Consider the following 25728-nt stretch of genomic DNA (forward strand, 5'->3'; position numbering starts at 1 on the left):
AACTGAGAACCTTAGCATTATTAGATTCAAGAGCATCTGCATGTTTCTTAGGCAAAGAATTTGCGAAGTGTCATAAGGTCCCTTTAGTACAAAAATCCAAACCTATTCACGTTGAGGTCATAGATGGGCGACCTTTATTGTCTGGTAGTGTCACCCATGAATCATGACCTATAGAATTGATGTTTAAGAGCCATAGTAGTCATATTATTTTCAATATTATTAGAATCCCATCAAATCCTGTTATTCTTGGTCTTTCCTGGTTGGAAAAGCGTAACCTATCTATATATTGGAGGTTGCGGAAGATGACCTTTCCCACAAAACCACCCAAGAGCAAGCCTAGTAGAAAACCCCAAATAGAGAAATCCTTATTCATTGGAGCAAGAGCATTTATAAGATCGTCTAAAGAAGGCACACCATTTGTTATTTATGTGGCTCCAACTACCAGGGAGAAGATCTCGACAACAAGTATACCTAAGCAATATAAGGATTTTAAAGACGTGTTTCAAAAGAAGAATGCCGACATGCTACTGGAACACCGACCATATGATTGCACCATAGACTTACAAGAAGGAGCACAACCGCCTTTTGGCCCAATCTACAATGTATCACAGACGGAGTTGGTGGAGTTGCGGAAGTATATCGACGAGAATCTAGCCAAGAACTTCATCCGTCATTCAAAATCGTCAACTGGAGCATCCATCTTATTTGTGAAGAAGAAAGATGGCTCGTTGCGGATGTGCGTGGACTATCGAGGCCTCAACAAGGTAACAAAGAAGAATCGTTATCCGTTACCCTTGATTTCTAGTCTCTTAGAACAACTTGGACGTACAAGGATCTTTACAAAAATTGATCTAAGGGGAGCTTACAACCTCGTACGAATCAAGGAAGGAGATGAGTGGAAGACAACGTTTCGTACAAGGTATGGCTATTTTGAGTATAATGTCATGCCCTTTGGTCTTACCAATGCTCCAGCGGTCTTTCAACATATGATGAATGATATTTTTCAAGAGCACCTTGATGATTTTATTGTCATCTATTTCGATGATATTCTAATATTGTCCAAAAATGATGAAGAACATGAAAAGCACGTTCGTTTGGTCTTGGAGAAACTACGCGAGCGAGGACTATATGCCAAGTTAGAGAAGTGTTTATTTCACCAAATAGAGATGGAGTTTCTGGGGTTTGTTGCGACTATGGAAGTCTTGAAGATGGACCCCAAGAAGGTGGAAGCAATCGTGTCTTGGAAGGTTCCAAAGACGGTTAGGGATGTACAATACTTTCTTGGTTTTGCCAACTTTTATCCGATCTTCATCAAGAATTACTCTCAAGTTGCTGCTCCTCTCACTCGATTGACATGCAAGGATAAGCTGGAATGGGGACCTCTAGCAGAGAAGGCGTTTCAAGATGTGAAGATCGCATTTACTACGGGTCCAATTTTGGTACATCCAGACTTTACAAAGGCCTTCTATTTAGAAACTGATGCTTCGAATTTTGCTTTCGGAGCTGTATATTCATAAAAAGGAGAAGACAAGAAGCTCCATTTGGTTGCATTCTATTCTCGAAAGTTCTCTGCTGCTGAAATCAATTATAAGATCCACGATAAGGAACTTCTTGCTATAGTGGATTCTTTCCAAGAATGGCGTCACTTTCTTGAAAGAGCTGCACATCCAATGACCGTATACACAGATCACAAGAATTTGGAGTATTTCATGTCGGCTCGAGTTCTAAATCGACGTCAAGCTCGGTGGAGTATGTTGCTATCTAGGTTAGATTTTGTTATCACTTATCGACTTAGAAAGCAGCAAGGACTATCTGATGCCTTATCGAAAAGATCGTATCTTGTATCAAAGGCTGGAGAAGCAGCGTTTGATCAACAATGTATGACATTGTTGAAGCCAGAGCAATTTCAGCTTTGCGCTACTATTGTGCCAATTATTGTTGACTTCCTGAATCAAGTACGTGCCATGACTATTGAAGATTCAGTAGCCATTGATATTAAGCAGCGTACCAATGACGACAAGTTCAAGGTGGAGGGAGATCTTTTATACTTTGAGGAGCAGTTATATATCCGAAAAAGACCAACATGACTCCGAGTTCTTCATCTCGCCACGATTTTCCAACTGCAGGACATTTTGGATTCAACAAGTCCTTGGAGTTTATTTCTCGAGATTTTTGGTGGCCCCAAATGTGGAAAGATGTGAAAGATTTTGTCTTCTTCTGCGACATTTCTCCAAGATCCAAGAATCCTTGGCAACGCCCTTATGGACTCATACAGCCATTACTGATTCCACATAAATCATGGTCTTCAGTTTCCATGGACTTCAACACGGACCTGCCATCATCGAACTCATTTGACAGCATCTTTGTCATGGTAGATCGGCTTACAAAGATGGCGTACTTTGTCCCTTGTAAGAAGACATCATCCAGTGAAGTCACAGCAAGACTCTTTCTCGATAATGTGTATCGATATCATAGACTATCACATGATATCATATCAGATCGAGGAATCCAATTCATGTCAAAGTTTTGGAGATCTCTCTTTGGGATACTGAAGGTGGATATCAAGCTTTCTTCGACTTTTCATCCTGAAACTAACGGCCAAACGGAACGGATAAACCAAGTCTTAAAGCAATACTTACTATGCAGCATCAATTATCAGCAAGACGATTGGACTGCATATCTATCGCTAGCCGAGTTTGCATATAACAACACCCTCCATTCATCGACTCAACACACACCATTCTTTTCTAACTATGGGTATCATCCGAATCTTGATTTATTGAGTCCATCAACAAATAACAATCCAGCAGCTGAAGGATTTGCGAAGCAACTATCAAAGCTTTAAACTACATTGAAGCTTCAATTACAATCCGCTCAAGAATCTTACAAGGCGTCTATAGATAGATTTCAGAATCAAGTACCTACTTTCAAAGTTGGAGATAAAGCATGGCTTCTTTGACGAAATATCAAGACCAAGCGACTATGTGATAAGTTGGACTATCGAAGATTAGGACCATTTATCATTCAGAAGCAAATCAATCCAGTGGCATACCATTTGGAATTACTGGCTTCTATGAAGGTACATCCAGTCTTTCATGTTTCACTGTTGGAGCCTTATCGAGAGTCGTCTTTTCCTGGAAGAGTGCAAGATCTGCCACCTAGTATCGAGATCGAGAACCACGAGGAATATGAGGTCAAAAAGGTATTGGATTCACGACAAAAGTGGGGCAAGTTGGAGTATCTTGTTCATTGGTGCGGCTATGACATTAATGAGCGAACGTGGGAGCCAGCTGAAAATCTCGCCAATGCGCCACAAAAGGTACAGGAGTTTCATCAACGACATCCTCATAAACCCAAGTTGGTTCGACAATAGCTTCTTTCTGAAGCTTGCTCACCAAAGAATATAAGAAAGGGAGAGAGAACCACCAAAATTCGTAGTAGCTATTTTTTCAATAGCCATAGTTTGATCTTCTCATATAGATAACCAAGAGATAGATACTTTGCCAATTAGATTATCTCAACTGACTAGCTCACGAAGGCGACCTCGAGATGAAGAACTGCCTGCACCACAACGACGACGGATGATACCGAGTAACCGATCACTGGTGATTGTATTTGAGATCGAGCCCGCTTACGATGGTCAGCCAAAAGGAGTGGGCCACTACCGTTGGCTTCAAGGGCCGATGAACCACTTGCCTCGTGAACAACAGTTGGAGTTCATAGTAGATGTTATGCGACAGATCTTTATTTTCTTGTGTTGGTACTGATTAACAACAACATTGCTTCTCAGAGACCTCGAAGCTAAATGAGGGGGTGATGTTAGGGACATAGTCCTTAGAACCTTCTAGAGATAAGTTTCTGGAACCTTCTAGAAGCTTTTTAGTTGATGAAAGTTGCTTGAGAAGTATCCTAGTTGGTTGAAGTTGCTTGAGAGGCTTCCTAGTTGATGGAAGTTACTTAAGAAGCTTCCTAGTTGATGGAAGTTGCTTGAGAAGCTTCTTAATTGATGGAAGTTGCTTGAAAAGCTTCTTAAATAGGAATATATATTGGAATCGAGGCTGAAGAGTTCTTCAGTCTCGACAACACATCTCTTGAAGCTCTAGCTCATCTCTCTGGTATTTTTTTTGTATTCATCTGATTAAACTAGTTCTTGCCAGTTCTTCTTGAACTTCTTGTTACATCTCAAGTCTGCATTTCTGTGTCCGTGACAGTAGCATCTATAATCTTTCCTTCTATAGACAATTCAAACAAATCCTAAAAATTAAATTAGAGGAAGGTAATCTACAACTTCTAATAAAAATTTCTATAAAGAGAGATAATCCACTCTCTTTAAGGAAAATATCAGTGTTAGAAAACAAGATATTTTGTTAAAAGATGGGTAGTCCGCAACCTTCAAAACACAACAATAGAAGTGGGGTATTCAATTCACTTCTAAAACAAGCAATAATAGTATGTTAGTACTCTTGTCAAACTATGAAGGACATCAATTTCAAAGAAAGAAATCCTCAATGCACTTGTATCACTAAAAATAACTAAAAAGTCACTCAAAGATGATATATGATTGAAATAGAATAGCTATTATCAAAGACAAAAAGACTTGAAAGTCTTAAAATAAGATTAAGGACTAGAAAGGCGTTGACAAGAATGAAGAAGGCTTTACTTTTGCCTCCATATATATTCTTAACTAAGAGCTACGTGGTGATGTCCTATAGAACCTTCAAAACGTGTTGACTTTGTTAGCTACATGTCTTAACTTTCAAAGCAAGTTATCTATGTATGCACCGCATCATTGGCTTATTCCACAAGCTATTATACAAAGTTAACTTGTCCCACAAGCTACCAATATGTAATTAATTTGTTAGCTAAGTTTCTATCCTATAAATATATCTAAATCAAAATCACATTTATAGAGATTTTAGGAAGCTTTCCTAGAAGATTTTATGAAATTAATCTATATTTACCTACTTTTATCTAATTATATAAGTAACTACTAGGATAAATGTATTTGTTTGCAACAAAGAGTGAAGTCTTTCTCAAACTTATCAAAGTCTTTTTAATTTTTACTTCTTAATTTAATCCTCTCTAGCTTCATTTTACTTGATAATCACTATTCTAGTTCATTTATAACTTATATCTATTTTTTTTTCTTACTTTCTTCTTTCCTCTATAATTTATGATTGTGTGTTCTTTTAAATTTTACCTAAATTTATATCCTTAATATATGCCATTTTTAGATAAGCATGTGACAATATGTTTAGAGATGATTTAAAAATAAAAAACACTTCTTTGTAAATACCACTTACCATTTAAAAGTTGCATTTGTAAAATAAAGTATTCTATTAAATAAAAAATATAATGAAATCAATAATATTAACATTCTGAAACTAAACACAAGAATTGAGACTTTATAAGTACTAATTTAGTAATTTCTATAAGGTGAATAATTTTTTTTTTTTTTTATATTATTGTGCAAATAATTTGGCTCAAATTTTGTATAAAAATAAATCCAAAATAAGATTTTTTTTTTCAATTTAAATCTTTTATTTTATATTCTTGCTAGAATTTTATTGTTTATTTCTTCTTCTTCTTTATTGTAAATCATAATATTATTGAATTTATCATACATATAATTTTTAAGAACTTTGTATGAGTTTATTTATGACATAATTATTAATACGTTAAACATATTTTATTTTATTTATTATCAAAATAAACTTGATTTTTAAAGAAAATTGAACCTATAGATTAATTATACTACCTAGTTGAATTTAATCATAACCACCTTTACTACCTTGTAAGTATTTTAGAATATAAATTTAAAATATAGATATTTATTAAAAATAAATAATTTAAGAAAAGACAAGATATAAAACTTATGTATATTTCTTTTTAAGTAATACTTATCATTAGCTTTGTTTTACAATATCTCTTATATCTATTTCATAAATTAAAATATTATTCTTTTTAATACAAATAAATATTAAATAAATAATAATAAAAATATAATTCTAATTTATATTCAATTAGAAGTTATAATAATAAAAAACAAATTTATGTGACATGGTTATTCTTATTAGAATATTAACTAAAGTTTTGAGTGTATTTTGTAGAAACATTATAAATCTCATAACATGTTTTAAATTTCAATAAAGTTAAATTTAAAAAACTAGTTAATTAATAAAATAAATTTAATTTTTATAGTAATGTGATTTTTACAATCTTTTATAATATGCATGTTTGAAGTGCTCTTCATTGTCAAGCATTGGATTCTAAGTTTGATATTTGCATAATTTTGATAATATGAAATTATTATTAATAAATATTATAAAATAATATAAAATAGTATGTTTTTATAATCATAATTCAAAATACTTGGATCATCTTAATCTTTTGAATTTTATAATATTTAAGATATTTGATTATATATGTGGATATATTTTTATCTTATATATATATATATATATATATATATATTTGTTTATTTAGATTTTGAGTTTGAAATTTTGAAGTCTTAAATTAGCTTTAAATATTTATTCTCATACTATGAGATTTATCTAAATCAAGAATTTTTATTAAAACAAAATAAATTATTGAATTCCAATATCAATTTTTCAAAAATAATTTAATTTCATATGATTTCAATCTATTGTTTTTTTTTTTTTTTTTTTTTTTTTATTTTGTTTTTTTTTCATAATAGGAAGAATTTCACTCTTATTAATATTTATTTTTGAAATATTTTGATTGTCTCCAATTAAATCGCAAAAAGTTTTCCATAATGCTTGAAGATATTTTTTGTATTTGTGTTGTTGTAAGAATGTTACAAATGTAATAATATTTTTAATTAGCTCGTGAGTACTTTGTGAGGAACAAATTTTTGAGATGTATACACACAAATTTCTTACATCTATATTTTAAATCAAATTTAAACACTTCAAGAATACCATTCTAATTAATTTGACTAAGTCGATTTATATGATTTTATGTAAACCTTTATTAGATATAAAAATGACTTATCAATATTTTAAGTTTGTGTTTCTCTATTTGGAAGACCAAACAGTGCAGGAATAAACAGAATTATCAATATCAGAAATGTTAAACAATTATAAACACTCATTCAGGAATACACAAATGAATTCACATAATACAAGCACTAAATCAAAATGGTATTGGTGATCGGCTTTAATCATCATTATAATGCAATACACATTCTTGTGAACTAACGAGTTATCAAATTACTCAAAAGAATGAAGAATGCCCATGATCAGACGAATCTCGTTGGAATTTGACAGTTTCTCCTCATTCGTTTTTATGTGTAAAAAGTGAGACGACAGTTTTGCACGGATTTTGGTTTCTTCATCTCCAACTGGGTTTGGAGCATCACAGTACCAGGCATGGCTAAATATTCAAACCCTCATTTCATCGTGCTGAAACCTAGTGCCTTAGCTTTCGATTTCTCCGCATATGCTTCTTCGTAGGCCGAGTGTGTCAATGTTCAGAATTGCCGATGCAGTTTGTGTGTAATTTCGGCGCTTGATTTGCTGGTCGATCGCATTTCTTTGTTCCCTGTCGAATGATGTAAGTATCGGTGATACCTGTAGGATTATGGTTTAAATCCATGGTAGTCTGTCAGATTGCGCTGATTCTGTTCTTACGGCGAGTTTGGCTTATATGTCATATTATAGTTTCCAACAGGAAAAGTTGAAAGAATCAAGTATCTCAATACAAATACCTTGAGTTGCAGATGGTTGTGTGAGACGGTCCGATGGCTTGAGTGGTTTGTTTCCACAATAATGTGTGATGAAGGGAAACGAGATTTTGTTTCGTAGATTTAACCGTCACGAAACCTGTAGGATATGCGAGGGTCCAAACACGTTTCGTGCAATAAACCTTGGTGGTTTTTCCGGAAATATTGATATCAACCTGCTAGTTCAGCTTGTGGCGGTCAAAACTTAGGTCACTGGTTATGAGAAAGCAAACCTTACTGATGCCGTTGAATTCGCACATACTGCGGACTTTCCTCTCTACTTCTTTATTTGTTTATGTTTTATGTTAATATTAACGATGATGTCCACGACTTTTTAAAATTATACCTGGCTTCTCGAACGATGGTTTGCTCGGCAATGTTTGATTGCACAGAAGGGGTCAGCAGCATGCAACACACACCTTGATAACAGGAATCAACGTGATTGGAGCCCCTCAGGCGCTTAGGTCAAGTAGTTTTTTCTTTAAATTTCTATGATCTTAGGATGGCATCGGTTTCTGATGCCATGTGGTGAATGTCCGCAGATGTTCCTAATGGCTTTTTCATTATCTGGATCTGCAACAGCTTGCTGTAGCAATCATCGACTGGGATCATTGCTTCACCAGGTAATGATGCAGAAGTCAGGTTTGATCGGAACAAGTCCTTGTCCCATGGACAGTGTTGTACTACCTTCTTTGCTTTTAAAAAAAATCTTATCCTCGTCGCTGAAGACTTCCATTTCCACTTTGTTCAAAACACCAACAGTAGCTCTTCGAATCATCGGTGTGTGCAGCATTCTCAACTGCACACTTGGATGGAAGTTTGCCTCCAAAAGGGTTACAACAATCTTTTTAATCATTTTCCCTATCTGTTCAGCTCTCGGTCAAAGGTAAGCTTGAAATCATCACTGGAACAGCTACCTTCAAATTTTATCGATGCTGGCAGAGTTTAAGAATCCTACAAAACTTGATCGCCATAGTCATTAAGTTGGATTTTCATTACATACAGTATGTTTTTGTTTTTGTTTTTGTTTTGTTTTGTTTTTGTTTTTTTTCAAAGATTTATGTGGAAAGTGTCAAGGTGCTAAAGAGGTCTCGAGGAACTTCGTGAAGAGGATGATCTTTTACAATACTTTGTAATGTATTTTTTGTCAGTGATCGTGATTGAACATCACGTCACAAAATTGAAAACATACTTCAGTTTTGATAATTGCTGAATGAAACCAATTAAAGTGCAGTTTACATCTAATGAAGTAACGAAAGAACGAAGTTGAATCGGCAGTACAAGTCCTCAATTGGAATGTTCGATGATAATCGCTGTATTCTATTGTTGAGGTGAAACATAAACTTCAATTGTAGTTAAATGTGTATTAGTTTATCGAAACTTTATAATCCTTTGTTGAAACCACGGTAAATGGAGCGTATTACCTTTTAATCTCAAATATGTCAATTAAATCAATTCAATCTGTAATTAAACTAATTGAACAATTTTTTCAGTTGAGTTACTTATATAAGTATATCAAAGAATGTGTAAGATTTTACATTTTGTTCAAAGACTAAACTCAACTTTAAGTAGTACAATACATGCTTGCTATATATATTTACATCTTTGTATTATTTACTTTCGTGATTTATCAATGTTGACACGACCCTATAATTTAAGTAAATTTTATTTAACCTTGATAATATTTGTTCCACAAATTTGTTAACATATCAAGTCAGTAGTATGCCTAATGATTTTGAAATCAACTAACATTTCGTACAGGTGAACAATATTTGAAAGTAGATTATTTAGGATCAAACATCGTATAAATGAACATGACAAAAGAAATAAAGAAACAAATGGAAGTCACTACAAGTCACTGTCTTTGCATATTGTTATCATGTTTTTTTAAAAATACAACGTTTGAATTTAGTAACCCAATTTTCCTTTTTACAGTAATGACCACAACTTTTCAACAACCTAAGTAATAGTTAAGGAGAGTAGATTTACGAAAAACAAGCTAAACGTCGAGAGGAGCGTAAACCTAAGAGCGAGAAATTAAAGCCGCAGATGACAGGAGCAGTAGCGACTGGAAAGTAAAGAGGAGCGTGAATGATTTGGCGCTTAGGACAGGGGCTCCAGCATCAGGGTGCCATGTGGCGTCGAGGTGCGGAGCAAGTCCAGACGTGGAGATAGTCGCTCGGGACCAACCGCATCAAATCGGCGTCCCGAAGATCTTCGAACTGGGGCCCGCTCATGCCCTGAACTTGGGGGAACAATGGCCGCATGCAGGCACATTTCAACGTCGCACCAGCCAATGAAGAAAATCTATAGTCACCTAATCCAAGTTTAGGCTGACAAGCGACGAAGCCGGACAGTACTCTCCAGCTGGGCTGAGCGCAACAATCCCAGGCGGATTGGCGTCGCTAGGTCGCGGCGCAATGTGGACCTTGAACATATCCGGTTCTGTTCACCTGCGCCACGAGCACTTTCAATGGCATCCTTCAAGCTGGTGAAGTATCTCCGTGAGGTCGGTCAATACAGCCGCTGTCACGGCTGTGCCTACGTCCATGCTGCAAGGGTTTTGCGGCGACGACGCGTGCCAGCATGCCACTCGCACAGTGCTCCTGAAATCCCTGAGTGATGTCAATGGAGAATGCCAAAATGACGACAGTAATCGGCACTCTGCTCCGTGAAGTGAGCTCGGTGCGTTATGACGCAGTTCCTCGATCTCTGTCCACACCGGCAGTTCCACCGTCGCTCTGACTTTGCACAGGGAGCGTAAGAAACACCTAACAGAAAGGGCATAAGTCCTCTACCTAGGCGTGGACTAAAAGCCCAGGGGAGCTGTCAGCGGTGTAGTGTATGGGCCCAGGCCTGATTTTAAGGTTCACCCTGACTTTTCAGAGTGACTTTCGAACTGGCAGCCCATTAAAGAATCTTTCACACGTTGAATTTTCCGCTGTAAAGCTCTTTAATCCAGCGCCGATACAGCAGACCAACGGCTGGTGAGAAGTCTACCATGCGTCGTCAAGGTTACACATTCATCTTCATCTTCTAGGTAAATTATATCAGTGTTTGTTAGTGTCTACATCTAGAGAATAAGTTGCGGTGCTTTGCAGCTGGATGCGGCGCACAAGATTGCCAGGAACGACGACGACACGATGGAAAAGGAGCACGGATCTGATGCACTTCGACTCGTCTCCTGCGACGAGGAATTTGATTTCATGAAGCTCCGAGGCCACAGCGTTATGCTCCATAAGTTCCATTTACGTAGTCGTGGATGAAAGTGTGGTTCTCAATCGTTCATTTAATTCAGGTTTGCAATGAATCTCATTCAATTCACATCTACAAATTTCTAGCAACTGGACTATATTGTGTTGATTGAGTACAGTCAAAAGGAAATTAATGCAGTTAATAAAAGTGACTAAAACGCAACGTCATAAGTATGAGACATAAATTTACTTATTGATAACTAAATAGTTCCTTGATTTAAACATGTCTTTGAATTGAGAAATCTTCTAAATGTTGTCTTTAAGTGAAGAAGAGAAATTATATAACAACTAACTTATTCTCATGACTTGAATATCTAATTTGAAGAATATATGAATGAATTACATAGTAAATAATGATTAAACATGGAAAATTAACTATTACATTTACTAATGCAAATGGTTTTCCAATTGATAAATACTATACAAATTACCATATAAATTTAGTAGAACAACAATAATATCTGAAGAATCTATTTCAATAATTGCTACTATTTCATTTTCTTTTTCTTTTGAGCTATTTCGACATGTTTATTTAATTATGATTTTCGAAGGTTATTTTGACCAGCATTATATTGGATTTATTCAACCCATTGTTTCATAAAAAATCAAAAGTTGTACGAAACGAATCTGTACTAGAATTCCACACTATTGTCAATTTTAGACATCACACCAACTAAAGAGATTTGCAAGGCATAAAATTAAATACAACAAGTCTACTGAATCAATGTTAAAAAACACACTAAAGTTAACACTAACGATAGCTTTGAATTCAAAAGACCTCGGGACTTGAACCAACGTTTTCGGCGGCCAATGCTGACGAGGATGATTTTCGGGGTTTCTGAGCGACAGCATGTGAGCTCGAATTCGAAGCACCGTTCCGTCGACGAGGCATTGCATTGCACGAAGTGCTGAAGGCGAAGTGATTGCTCTGGAGATGCACCGAAATCTCGTAGCGAGTGAAGAGTCCACTTGGGAGGATTCGGTATGTGTGGGTTTGGCCATCCAGGGCGGTGAGATCAGATATTCATGAGACAACAATTTGGGTGCTGCGACACAATTGGGTATGTGCCTACTACACACCCTAGTGCTTTACGAGCCAGACGATGGTGTCCTCAATTCAGCACAAGTGCCCCATCCCCAACAAGTTGATGCCATATGGTCCCCACCTGCGAATCCGACGCGGGGTCCAAATTTTGTCGCCCAGGTGTGAATCGTGCACGCAAACCCGAAATTTCTGGAATAGTGCAATCTCCATCAGTCCAGCAATGCCATCGTTTCTACACCGACACGTGCATGAATCTCACACACGAGAGAATCGTCAACGTTTTTTTTTACCCATGTTCAAATTTTGCGACAACTCGTAGTAAAATTGTTCCAATGGAGAGTCCCATGTAGGGACTTAAGATGTGCGGAGGCGATTGCAGCATGTATGGGAAGGATTTCCCCGTTGGTGCAGATCTAAAGGTTCACGCGGACATCGATGTCAAATCGAGGTGAGAGTGAGAACATGGAACGCAGCGTTCTCGCAGGATGGAGAAGGATGGAGAAGGATGGAGAGGGATGGATTCGTCGAGCTATTTTCGGAAGGATGGTGTGGACAGCCGGAAGGCTTCTCTTATTCGTTGCATTGACTAGCCCGGCACGTCACTGGATGAACCACCGCCACTTGAGGAGGAACGAGGTGGGAACGAGGCTCCTGCTTGTCTCCTTCCTCAGGTGCCTGCCGCTCCAGGATTTGGTAGGGAATTCGTCGTCGTTGGTTCTTTTTTTTTCGAGATTCTGGGACACTGCTCCCGAGCGCGGCAGGAGCTACCACTATTGCAGGTGGATCGAAAACTTCGTGAGTTGGAACAATCCGCCGCCTGAGACGAGAAGAGATGCTGCGTGTCTGGAGAACTCATAGGCGTCGCGGTCATCCTGAGAAGTAAGTCCAATGACCTTTCTGGGTTCGAGGAAGAGGTGGTGGGCAGATGGGACGTGGACCTTCTCGTGCATGATGAATTATATGTGCTTCAAGTCTCTGAGTCTATCCATTGCATCAGCTTCATGACTTTCTAGTAGCTTTTCACTCTAAAACTGTTTCCTCAGTTCTCGAGGAGCAAGTTCTTTGCCCAGAGGCTAGATGCGACAAGGATGCGAGTGTCGATTGGTTTAATTGGACTGGGTTGTAGTGAGTACCTGGAAATAAGTGGTGGAGGTTCTCTCAGACATGCGGGGAGCACGTAGTCTCCTGCACTATTTATTACTTGATACACCAGTTCCGAACTTTTTTTGCCTGGTGAAAGTGCTTGTGGAGTGTGTGATGCTGGCAGCGACCCTAGCGTTGAAGAGTGGCACAAGCTTGTATTCTTCAATTAGTGTTTTGATCTAGACTTGGATTGGGTGTTCACGGATGTCATGTACAAATTTGTCGCGTTTTTCAGGGGTGGAGAGCATACTCCTGACAAGTTTGGTCCTTGTGATTGACCAGCCCGTTCGTGAAATTGTAGAACGGGAAACACTCGCGTTCAGTCAAAGATCTTTATTACAAAGACGAGGTTTCTATTACACGAGAGTTAGTGTACAGTTTTTGCCTTATTCAGTCGGGGAGAAGGTTGGGAGCCTTCATCGGTTTTCACATCTGGTAAGCTGAGTGTATTTCGCACACAAAGGACGCGATTCATTTACAGCTTATGGATTATCAAAGATACACGTGACTGATCACGGGATCCGTGAGCTTGCGGTTTTTGGTCGCAATATTCTGAATCTCTACACCGGTGAGGTTCGGTCGAAGCCGTGTTTTTGTGACTTGCTCCAGTAACTAGTTACTCTATCCATGCTCCGCCTAAAATCACACATTCTGCAGTCTATAAGCAATCCATCGATTCTGTTGTCTCTCTTTTTAGTGGATCCAACACACAATGTTCTTGCAAACAGTAGTTGTTGCACAGCACGATTCCATATTGCCCCTACAGATACTCGAACTGTGATCGCAGGTTTTCGTTTCTGTTTCCATTTTAAATCTGGCGCAACCGATGCTGACAATCTTGCCGCCTAGCGCACATTGGGATCTGGACTTCCTGGTCGGTGACTGTATTAAGACAAATCGTTACAATCTGGGCGTGTGTCATGCGTGGTCGACATTCACATTGTGTTTTAGGACTCTGGTCCATGACTCATAGATGTACAACCGCAACTTTAGGATGAGTAGATCTAGTGGTTTTCGCCTGTGTTCTGGCAACTCCTTCGTCTGGTTGTTTCACTCGCCAATGGATAGCGTTTGTTCAGTTTAGGGTTGGGTGGAGATTCTAAGCATCAATACAACTAATATAAGCGCCAGAAAATATTGCCAATAGCACTTAGTCTCACCAGGAATTTAACTCTTATAGCTGGATTTCCCGTTCGACACTGCCCTGTTGATTTCTTTAGTGTTCTGACCACAGCTGTGCATCTTGAATGCCACAGGAGCAGCGAAGCTTAAAGCTCTCCAAGCGGATCACTCCACCATCCTTTCTGTGCTAGTTTATGCTATCTTCTTGAAGGTACGTTCTACTTCGTTTAGTTTCACCAGAATGCATAGATCCATGGGTTGAGATAAGTTGCACATACCTGTCCTGAAGTGAAAATTTTGGTGAATCTCATAACAAATTTCGACATTTGGATGTTTTAGAAAGTTATATTCGCAGAGAGTTTGTAGTGAAACATGATTTACTGATTTATAGTTTGTTCGACACTTGTTGTTGATCCAGAGTGAGGCTGTTATGTGCGAAGATGACATATATGTAGCGGTCGGTGCAGGATCACAATTCAGCATTTCTAGAAGCTTAGCGCTTGTGTATTTTTACACACACCTTGAAGTTGTACACATGTCTGCCTCGATTTGAAATCTAAAGCTGCGGACGAGGCATGGTTACTGTTCCACGTTAATCTTCCACAATTGGAGTCGTTTCCGAGAAGATGAATCCCTATTCTGCAGCTTCCTGCAAATGTATTCTTATTCAACAACAATCCCCCCACCTTTGCCAAGACAACTTGGTTATTTTACCACCAGCATCTGTGAAGTTTGAAGCTCGAGATTGGGCACTGTTGATAGTGTAGACAGGATAGTCGACATCAGTCAATTTTCATGGCTGAACTGATGTGGAGGGCATGGCTCATCGGTTCTTATGGGGTCTTCTGTTACGTTCTGCTTCTCGAAGCATGGCTGGTAAATGGTCTTAGGCAGAACGATGCAGGTACAATTCTCCCTTCGTTCTCTCTAGTGTATAGTCATTGACTAGTAACTTTGTTGTTTTGTGTCTCGTGATCCATCTTCTTAAATATAATCAGGAGCAAAGTGTAGCAATTCGAAACTGCACTTGGTGTTGTTCGATGATATTATACAATGATATGTGTAATTAGCATTGATAGTTCCAAGCAGTCATTCCTCTTGCTACTGAGAAGCATGTCGACAATTGCCTGCTTCGGCAACCTGAGATGTTATTTGTCTGTGTTTGTTATGAGATTCTAACTCGAGGAAGGGTTTGCCGGGATTTTGATTTAACAGACAAATTGCAATACCGTGGAAGGTATCTTATGCAAGCGGGACCTATTCCGACACCATTAACGATACCACTTCCTCCACCCCCTCCTTCTGAACCACCAACCTCACTTTCAGAACAGCGTTCTCCTCCTCCATCCGAAACCTCGCTTCCTCCTGCCATTACCTCCCATTCACCACTAGCTCCTCCTCTAGAAACAATCCCACCCCCTGTTTCTCCCCCCCCTAGTTCTGTGGAACCCCCTCCAAGTCCTCCGAAAGAATCTCTTCCTCCAGTTGTAGGACCCGAGCTTCCTGCACAAACTCCTACCGAATCCCCTCCTCCACCTTCTATTACTCTCTCTCCTCCATCTCCAGCTCACTCTGATGTCCCGCCTCCGTCTGTGCCCCCTCTTACACCAGACTCTCCACCCCCTCCTGCTGTAGATGCTGTCCCACCATCCATCCCAGACTCCCCTCCTCCTCTGCTCGAAGCGCCTCCGCCACCTCCAATTTCTCTACCTCCTCTATCTCCAACTCCCTCTGTTACTGCTACACCTGATGTGCCTGCTCCATCTACGCTTCCACCCACATCAGACTCTCCACCACCTCCTGCTGAAGGTGCAGCTTCACCATCAATTCCAGACTCCCCTCCTCCACCTCTGATTATCATACCACCTCCATCTCCAGCTCCCACTGCTACTGCTACACCTGATGTTCCTCCTCCATCTACCCCTCCTCCCACATTAGACTCTCCACCACCTCCTGTTGAAGGTGCCGCTCCACCATCAATTCTGGACTCTCCTCCTCCTCAGATTGAATCCCCTCCTCCACCCCCGATTACCATATCTCCTCCGTCTACGCCTCCCCCCACTTCAGACTCTCCACCACCTCCTGATGTAGGTGCCGTTCCACCATCAATTCCAGACACCCCACCTCCTGCAAGTAACCCTCCCCCTTTGTCAATACCAAACGCTCCACCCCCCTCATTAGAGGTTCCCTCGCCCCCTTCTCTAGGTGCTCCGCCTCCAACTACTCCAGATTCTCCTCCTCCGCCCAATGTTCTGCCTCCGACTACCCCAGATTCTCCTCCTCCACCCAATGCCTCGCCTCCGACTACCCCAGATTCTCCTCCTCCACCCAATGCTTCGCCTCCGACTACCCCAGATTCTCCTCCTCCACCCAATGCTTCGCCTCCAACTACCCCAGATTCTCCTCCTCCACCCAATGTACCGCCTCCAACTACACCAGATTCTCCACCACCATCGATTTCCCCACCTCCCACTTTGACTCCTCCTAGCATTCCAGTAGATCCTCCGTCTTCGCAACCTCCCGCAGTCAGTCCTCCCCCTCCTGTGTCTATTCCACCATCTGAACCTCCCACAAACTCACCCTCACCGCCAGCACCAATTCCTTTCGCTCCAAACCCTAGTCCTACCACCTCACCCTCTCCACCAAGTACGGTGTTCCCTCCTCCTTCTCCTTCTCCCCCCTCTCCACCCCCCTCGTCTCCTGATTCGCCTCCTTCTCCTATTCCTCCTAATTCTTCACCCCCTGATGCTTCACCACCCCCACCTCGTTCGCCTAGTCCTCCTGATGTTGTCTCTCCACCGTCAGAGGTTCCTCAACCAGCTGCTCCTCCCAGTACTCAATTATCTCCACCGGCAGCACGTTCACCTACAACTGTGTCGCCTCCTCTACCTTCCACACAACCCCCGCCTCCTAGGGATCACTTGTCACCACCAGCTGGAGCACCACCTCCGAACTCAATTCTTGCACCACCTCCGCCCTCTATTTTTGCGCCACCTCCATATGCACTTGCCCCTGGCCCGGGAGTACAGGGTAAATTGTCTTTATCATCTATGGCGACTCTCTTTCAACTAGTTAAGCTTCATTGTATGGTAGAATGTGTATGGTAATGAGCTATAAGCTGACTAGCTTTGCATTGCTTAGAGACTGATCGAGATTGGTGTTCGTTTGGTTTTGAGCAGGATGCTGCGCTCCCAATATGATGCTTCAACCTGGATCTCTGGGAACTATCCAATGTCGATGCGTGTATCCTGTCACTGTGAAGCTGCAATTCATCAACGCCTCGAGCGATACCCCGAATTTGCAAGAAATTTTTCAATACGAGTTAGCATCACAGCTTAAACTCCTTGACGTGCAAGTTTTTGTAAACTATTTCAAGTTCGGTGAGAATTCGAGCTTTTCTGTGAAGGCTGGAAAAGTGGATGGTCCAATGAACGTTGAATCTGATATTGGGCCAATATCAGGCATCAGCTTTTCAGTTGCTGAAATTTCGAGAATCAATCAAACGATTTGGTCGGGGAAAGTGAAGTTCAATGAAACTTACTTCGGGGATTACTCGGTGATCAGTGTAACCCCCGAGTTTATCCCCCCAACTATTCCGGTGGCTCCTCCTCCTGTGATAACCTCGCAGCCCTCTCACGAAATTGCGCCTACTCCCTCTAAAAGTTCGTCAACTGCATTGTATGCGGGCATAGGAAGTGGTGTAGGGGCAGTGCTCTTGTGTCTTGTTATAGCCTTCTGCATTTGGAACTCCCTCCATTCGAGAAAACGAAACGAAGAGAACGATACTGTAAGCAGCAGCAAAGGTATTGAACTCGACTTATCTCTCTTGCCTGGTTCTCACAATTTGTTCATAATTGCTGCATTGTTTTTAATATCTGTGAGTACATGGTGCGACGTCTATGTGGTCTTCAACCATTCTGAAGTGAGTGATGAGCGTCCTTCGCTTTGGATTTAGAATTGTTACTTGATTTGTGTTATTCATGCATTGTTACATGCTTTTTTCTGTGACAGTGAGTGCATTGCAGTCGCATCAGCTTGCGGGTGCGCTCCCTTCGAGGTGGGTGCCTGTAGACAGCAAGTCCTTTCCCAGACCAAAACAGACTCGTGAATTCACCTATGAAGAATTAAGTGAGGCAACAAATGGCTTCGCGCCGTCGGCCTTCATCGGTGAAGGCGGATTTGGTAAAGTTTATAAAGGCATCTTGAGAGATGGCACGGAGGTGGCAATCAAGAAGCTCACTACAGGCGGGCACCAGGGTGATCGAGAGTTTTTAGTGGAGGTTGAGATGTTGAGCCGGTTGCACCATCGGAACTTGGTCAAGCTTTTAGGGTATTTCTGTTGTCGGGAACCACTAGTGCAGCTTTTATGTTACGAGCTCATTCCCAACGGAAGCGTGGACTCGTGGCTGCACGGCACTCTATGTGCAACTTTCGGACCCCTGGACTGGCCTACACGCATGAAGATAGCTATCGGGTCAGCGCGCGGGTTGCAATACTTGCATGAGGACTCTCAGCCCTGCGTAATCCATCGGGACTTCAAGGCGTCCAATATTCTGCTGCAGAACAATTTCCATGCCAAGGTGGCGGACTTTGGTCTTGCAAGGTTAGCTCCTGAAGGACAAGGGAACTACGTTTCAACGCGTGTAATGGGCACCTTCGGGTAAGATATATCTTCCAGCACCCAGAGTGCTTCCTTGAATTTGCTGCTTTTGAATTTCAGGATTTAGGGATAAAGATTCGAGAACCCAATTTCGGAGTACGCATTTCTTCGAGGTGTCGAGAAATATTTATGAGGTTTGATGAAGATCATTTCGCTATCGGTGAGTATTAAACCTGCGGTTGTGGCAGCTATGTGGCACCTGAGTACGCTATGACGGGCCACTTGTTGGTGAAGAGCGATGTGTACAGCTACGGAGTCGTGCTTCTTGAGCTTCTTTCTGGACGTAGACCAATCGATCACGCACAAGAAGCTTTTGAGAATATTACAGCTTGGGTGAGTATATCACTAAGATATCCATCCCGTTTTCTGGATTGCTGTGTAGTTCCGAAATGTGGGACGTGCTGCTTTCATTTGTGGCCTACGATTCTGTTTGTATATAATACATAATACCTGGTGATACTTGGCAGGCGCGACCACTGCTCACTGATAGCAACCGCATCCACGAACTAGCGGACCCGCTTCTCGATGGCAAGTACCCGACCGAAGACTTTGAGCAGGTGGCCGCGTTGGCAAAGTCGTGCATCGAGCCGGAGTGGCGGGCGCGACCCACCATGGGCGAGGTTGTCGCTAGCTTGAACCAAATCTGCTGGTCGGGGGAGTACAACACGAGCAGCGACGTGGAGAGAGCAAGTAGCGAGCACGAGACTGGTAATCTACAAAGCGTTGGCTTACCACGCATCTCGAACTCAACCTCGACAAGCTCAAATAGCTCCTCTGCCTTCTCAATGCCATGGCCTGGAGATCGCCGACCTCCCTTTTCTTCATACGCCGCCGGCATCGGCCCTTCTGCTTTCACTCCAAACTCCAGCAACCAATTCACGAGCGTCAGTGGGCTTGTCGACGACTCTTTTTCAAAGACCAACATTGTTTCGGAGGATTTGCAAGAGGGCAGGTAATTTCGCTGCAGGCAGTCTCCACATCGCTGGACGACCTCGGAGTTAACCCCATGGTCTACTATCTGTCGCAAGTTTTGTGGCTGGCCTGGGCTGCCAAGAGGCTGCCTTCTACGAAACCCATGTAGACATGATTGATCGACCGATCTTAATGAGGAAGAGTGAGGGGTCAATTTCGCTTGGGTTCAGGACACTGAGCTGCTCAGTGCACTCGGAAGCTGTGCAATGCGATGCCTGCTCGATGACTGAACGTTTAACTCACTGCGGATGAAGCTTTGTCACGGCACTCGGAACCAGTAAATGGTAGTGTTTTCAAAGTGGATGCGCCATCTGGAATTTTCCCCTCTTTTTTCCTTTTTCTGGTTTTTTTCTTTTTTTTCTAACTCCTAAAAGAGGAGTAAGATTGTAGCCAATGAAGTTCGAGAAAGGTGCATTACCTTCTGCAAGATGCTGTGTAACGCCATTTTCTTGCTGGTCCACATTTGGGATTGCAATTTGGGCGTTGGAGCATCCCTTCAGCATTGTTTCATCACTGATATTTTTGTATCAATCTTCAGTATTATTGACAAAGAAAAATTTTATTTACTACAGCTTAAATATTGAAGCAACAACTAATTTAAAGACAAAGAAATTTTTTATTTATTACAACTTAAATATTGAAGCAACAACTAATTTAAAGGAGGTGTTGGAAGAACAAGTAGTAAATGTTGAGGTAGAGTTCACATTGAAAGAGATTTTAGATATTGCAAAAAAAAAGTTTCATGATGTTATTATTGTCAATATTAAAATAAAGAGACAATTAATATGTGAGGTTGGAATGAGTTATGCTATTGATGCAAAGATATATAATTATGAAGAAGAGGTTGATAATTGTTACAAGCAATAAACAAACAAAAAAAATGGTTGTAATCAATGAGTGTGTTTGGAAGATTCTAGCAACAAAGAAGCAGAAGCTTTAAGCCATCATGCTCGAAAACATTGGACAATGGCAACTATAGAAGTATTGGTGTAAGTAGAAGATGTAGAAGAACTTGTTATTGCTTTAGTTGACTATGGTTCCAAGTTAAATCTTATATCTAAAGATCTTTACAAAAAGTAGAGGTCGCCAATTGATATGGAGCATAGATGGATAATACGAGCAACTTATAACATATGAGATAAATCATATGGAGCTTGCATAGATGTTAAAATCCGGATTTAAGATGTTGCAATAGAAGAACATTTCTTTGTTTAAGATACATCTTATTTAATGATTTTAGAATAATTGTATATTATTTCAATATGGATGGAAATAAAAGTGCTTGATGATGGTTCAGTCTATACACAGATATATATTAAAGATGGAAGGAAAGAAATACAATTTCTAATTAAGCCTCTTAATCATTAATATAATTGATATAGATTGAAGGAAAAGCCATTGTTAAGAGTTGTTGAAGAATTTAAGAATTTTGAAAAAATACCATTGTAAAACAAGATTACGGAGATAAAAAAGAAGAGATACTATTGCAAGAAGTAGGTGCCTTTGATGTAAAATTTATTAGCATTTTTGAAAATATAAGTATTATATACAAGAAAATTGAGGATTTAAAAATAAAAGAAAAGAAAAATATAATATTAAAAAATAATTATATAAATTATGGCCATTAAAAGATGAGCGGATTTTTTGTATTTATGAAGAAAATAAATTGGAAGATTTTTTTTAAGTTAATTACATCTATTGAATTAGGAGATAATGATAAGGTGGTAGAAATTCAATTAAAAGAAGTTTATATTATACTTGAATCTTTTCAAGCACCAAAAGTTATTATAGAGACAAAATATAAAAAATAGACAAGAAGGTAAAATCCATTGTTGGACCTTTATCAAAAGATTTTATAGAATAAATGGTAGAAGCATAAAAAAATTTTAAAAAATAAATAAATTAGAGATTCAAAGAATATTGGACATTAATTTACAAATAAGAATTTTCAAGAATTAAAGATTGGATGTGATGGTTCTTTGTTACCAATAAAAATTAAATATTTTAAAGAATTGCTTGCAAATTAAGATAAATCATTTATCATTAGACCTTATGAAATAAGATGTGTAGATCTTAATATTATTGTTCCTATGATTATTTTTATAAAATCACATATGTCTTAGAATTTAAAGCCAATTATTATACTTAAGGCATACTTGCCTAAATTATTAGAATTACTGAAAGAAAAGATGTAAATAAAGATTTTGAAGTCTTTTTTGCTCCATATTCTTATCATTGGTTTATAATGCTTGAGAAAAATAGATCATTAAATTTTATTCAAGATATATAGCCAATGAATGTAGCAACTATTAAAAATACATGGATAAGACCTTTAGTGAATGAGTTTCCAGAAGCATTTGTAAGAGGGACAATTTATTCAATAGATGACTTATATTGAAATTGAACATATTTAGGCTATGATCAATTTCTACTTACATATAGAAGTAGAGATTTAACAATAATGAAAATATCACTTGAATTACTTAAAATATATACTCTTCTATAAGGTGCTACTAATTCAGTTGTATATATGATGAATGGGATGAATAAGGTATAAAGAAACTTCATTTTTGAAAATAATTATGCCTTGTTTAGATGATATTCTTATCAAAGGATATAAAGAGGGAAAAAAAAAAAGATGAAACTTTAGATGAGAAGGGTTGCTATAAGTATGTTATTGATTATATACAAGATTGTAAAAAGATTTTTAAATCAACTTGAAGAAGTTCATCTTACACTTTTGAGAGCAAATTCTATGTTTGGAGCAAAAAAAAAGTTGTCATTGCTGAACATTTGTGTAGATTTTATAGAAAAAAATCAGATCTAAGTAAAGTTGGTGCAATTGGATATGAAAGTTGAAATATATTATTTGTTTAGTGTGGTAGTAGTAATTGAAATAGATTACTTGTTATTACTTGAAATGAATAATAATTATTCAACATCAAATATTTCAATACTAAGATAGATTGCTTATATCAAATTATTAAATCCAAAATTTAAGCATATTATTGAAAAAAAAAAATTTGGTAGTAGACACTTTGCCTTGAATAAGATATAAAAGAGAAGACAAGCTGGTTGAAGACATTGATGATGTTGGAAAGCAAATTCTATCTAGTATCAAATCTTAGCAAGAATTAAGATGCCACAATAAATGATAGGCAATAAGAAAAAACAACAAAAAAATACTAAAAATATTTTACAATAGTTTATGGATAAGACATAGGAAAATTTGGACTACTTTTGCTAAATTCAAAGAATGATATTGGTAGAAAAATATATATTGAAATGTGCTTTCATTTATAGAATCATATAAAAATTATCAAATATATTCTAATATATGATATCAAGATGGTTTACATCTAACACATTCTTTGGCTATATATTTTAAATGGATTTTTGATTTGATTATTATGCCAATAAAATTATAATAAATAAAATATTTGGTCTTGGCTTGTGAAGTTTTATCAAACTAAGTAGAAGATAGAGCATTGAGAACAAAGTAGTGAAAAGAAATTTATAAATTTTTGCTTAAAGATGTTATTTGCTACTATAGATGTGTAAGAAAAGTCATTGCAAATTATAGAGAATTAAATGCAGAAGAAGCTCGTGATTGCTTTAAAAGATGTGGAGTTAAGTTATCATTGACTATTACTTATAATCTTCAAGGAAATTTAAAAAGTAAACGTGGTCATTGACCAATTGTAAAAGTATTAGTTAAAGCTTGTAATAAGATTGAAGAATGACCTCAACTTTTGTCATTTACATTATAGGTTGATGAAACAACTTATAGTTCAATAATTGGATATATTCTTGTTGAAGTCATGAAAGATTAAAATGCTATTGTGCCAATTGAGGAAAAATTATTTATTTTAAATGTGTTACCATAAAAAGATAAATTGATAAAAAAAAATTATCTATTAGAATTTAACTTGAACAAAGATTGGAAGATGTGCAAATAATATTAAAAAGGTTAAAAAGGGCAAGATTACAAAATAAGATATAATTTGATAAATAACATTGATTGAATCCTAAAGCAATTGAAGGAGATTGGGTTTTGGTCTATGATAATAGCTTAGACAATCAATATAGTACTTTAAGGAAATTTTTTAAATAATGATTTGAACCATATGTGGTAACAATTGTCGATGATAATGCAATCTATTCATTATAAGAACTAGATAGAACAAGGCTAAAAATATTAATTACAAAGAAGCAAGTGAAGATATTCAAACAAAAATATATAGAAATTAGTATAAAAGATCTTATAGAAGATATAATCTTTTAAGACAAGAAGTTAATTTTGACTTTGATAGCAAAAATTATGAAGAAGATTTAGATGAAGATATGGAGAACATAATATAAATCAAACAAGATTTGGATTATTTGGTACATACCAAAAGATACATAGGTTTAGTGGGAGTAGATGTCGTGTGGTAACACAATTATATGGTGAATAATAAAAATATAGATATAATTATAGAAAAGCCTAATGAAAAGATATAATAAAAAATAAAAAATAAAAGGCAATAAAAACTTTAATCATAATTCTGCATTTTTATAAAAGAGAGTTTTATTTATTTTGTAGGAGCATAAATAAGCCAAATCATAGTAAATGAGATAAGTAATAGATATAGGCATGTTTAAGAAAGAATTAGCAATGGATTTAAGCAAAAATTACCTCAAATTATTAAGAATTGATATAAAAAGAAGACCAATTGTAAATCATGGTCAAAATCAAACCTTGAGGCATAAAATTGCATATCTATAGTAATTCTAAGGTTCTTTGGTTGATCAAAGAGTGTAGTTTGAGAACAAAGAAGAGAGAGATTCTTTGAGTATTGATTTCAAGTAATTTGAGTACATAAAGGCTTTACAAAGTTAAGGTTGTTTTTGAGTAACTTTGGATTTTAAAAAATTCAAAGAATTTGTATTTTGAACAATTGTGTAAAATTTATAGATGATCCACAAGTAAAAATTTGTGATTAAGTAATTAATATTATATGTAATGTGAATTTCAAGTTTGAACTTGATCTTATAATTTGTTCTGAGTTTATTGAAGCTCAAACATATTGAAGCCTTAAGAATTGGATTTTAAAAGATTACATATCTGTCAATCCGCTAGTTGGATTGAAATAAAATTTTGCACAAGTAATAAAACTAATTTTTTATAATTATGTAAAGTTTAGGCTCTAGAATATTGGCATAAATGTTGAAAAAGGATGCTAACCAACACTTATGTAAAATTTTGGAATTATCTTCTATTTGTTATTTTTGACTTTCTTCAAAAATATTTGAGTTAATTATTAATTTAATTATTTAAAACTAGTAAATTTTTAATTAAAATAAATTAACTAGTGTGTATACTTATAAGTATAAATAACTTTATTTAATTTTTTTTCAATCAAATTATAAGATTTTATAGAATCACAAAAATCTTCATGAATTATAAAATTTAAAATATTTGAGACCTTAATCCAATAAAACTATCATATTTTTTAATCTTATCATATTATTGACATTAAATATTTCAAACACCTTTAGAACAAGCATAATAAAAAAACTCATACAATTTCATCTATAAATGTGTTGCAATATATATAATAGCCTTAAATTTTTAATTTTTTTTTTATTTCTCAAAATCCAAAACTATTGAGTATATATATCACTTTGAGAAGCCTTCAAAAACTAAATATGTCTTTAAATAAAATATAATCAATTCCTAAAAAACCTTTCACTAGTCTACTCTCAAAATACACTTTTCAATCAATCAAAGAATTCCAAAATTATC

The 25728-nt window shown here is 37.6% G+C and overlaps 1 protein-coding gene across 10 annotated transcripts; it reads left to right on the forward strand.

Annotated features, from left to right (window-relative positions):
* The first annotated feature begins 7370 nt into the window (after positions 1-7370).
* On the forward strand, positions 7371-20518 carry LOC112281275 (uncharacterized). 10 transcript variants are annotated; one of them, XM_090250107.1, is made up of 15 exons: positions 7371-7575; positions 8287-8367; positions 8535-8630; positions 8979-9075; positions 9794-10731; positions 10846-12922; positions 13087-13754; positions 13974-14060; positions 14443-14519; positions 14727-15212; positions 15524-17338; positions 17488-18111; positions 18320-18968; positions 19157-19301; positions 19436-20518. In XM_090250107.1, exons 10-15 carry the CDS (start codon positions 15104-15106, stop codon positions 19922-19924), a joined length of 3831 nt encoding a protein of 1276 aa, XP_090106233.1. In that variant the 5' UTR covers positions 7371-7575; positions 8287-8367; positions 8535-8630; positions 8979-9075; positions 9794-10731; positions 10846-12922; positions 13087-13754; positions 13974-14060; positions 14443-14519; positions 14727-15103; the 3' UTR covers positions 19925-20518. The 10 variants fall into 10 exon arrangements, with proteins under 10 accessions (XP_090106233.1, XP_090106230.1, XP_090106232.1 ...); XM_090250104.1 differs by having other exon boundaries at positions 10846-11042; positions 11775-12922; positions 13087-14060; XM_090250106.1 differs by having other exon boundaries at positions 10846-11042; positions 11848-12922; positions 13087-14060.
* Positions 20519-25728: the final 5210 nt, after the last annotated feature.

This window comes from Physcomitrium patens, chromosome 4, assembly GCF_059467195.1.
Source record: "Physcomitrium patens ecotype Gransden chromosome 4, ASM5946719v1, whole genome shotgun sequence".
In the NCBI taxonomy this organism is placed as follows: Eukaryota; Viridiplantae; Streptophyta; class Bryopsida; order Funariales; family Funariaceae; genus Physcomitrium; species Physcomitrium patens.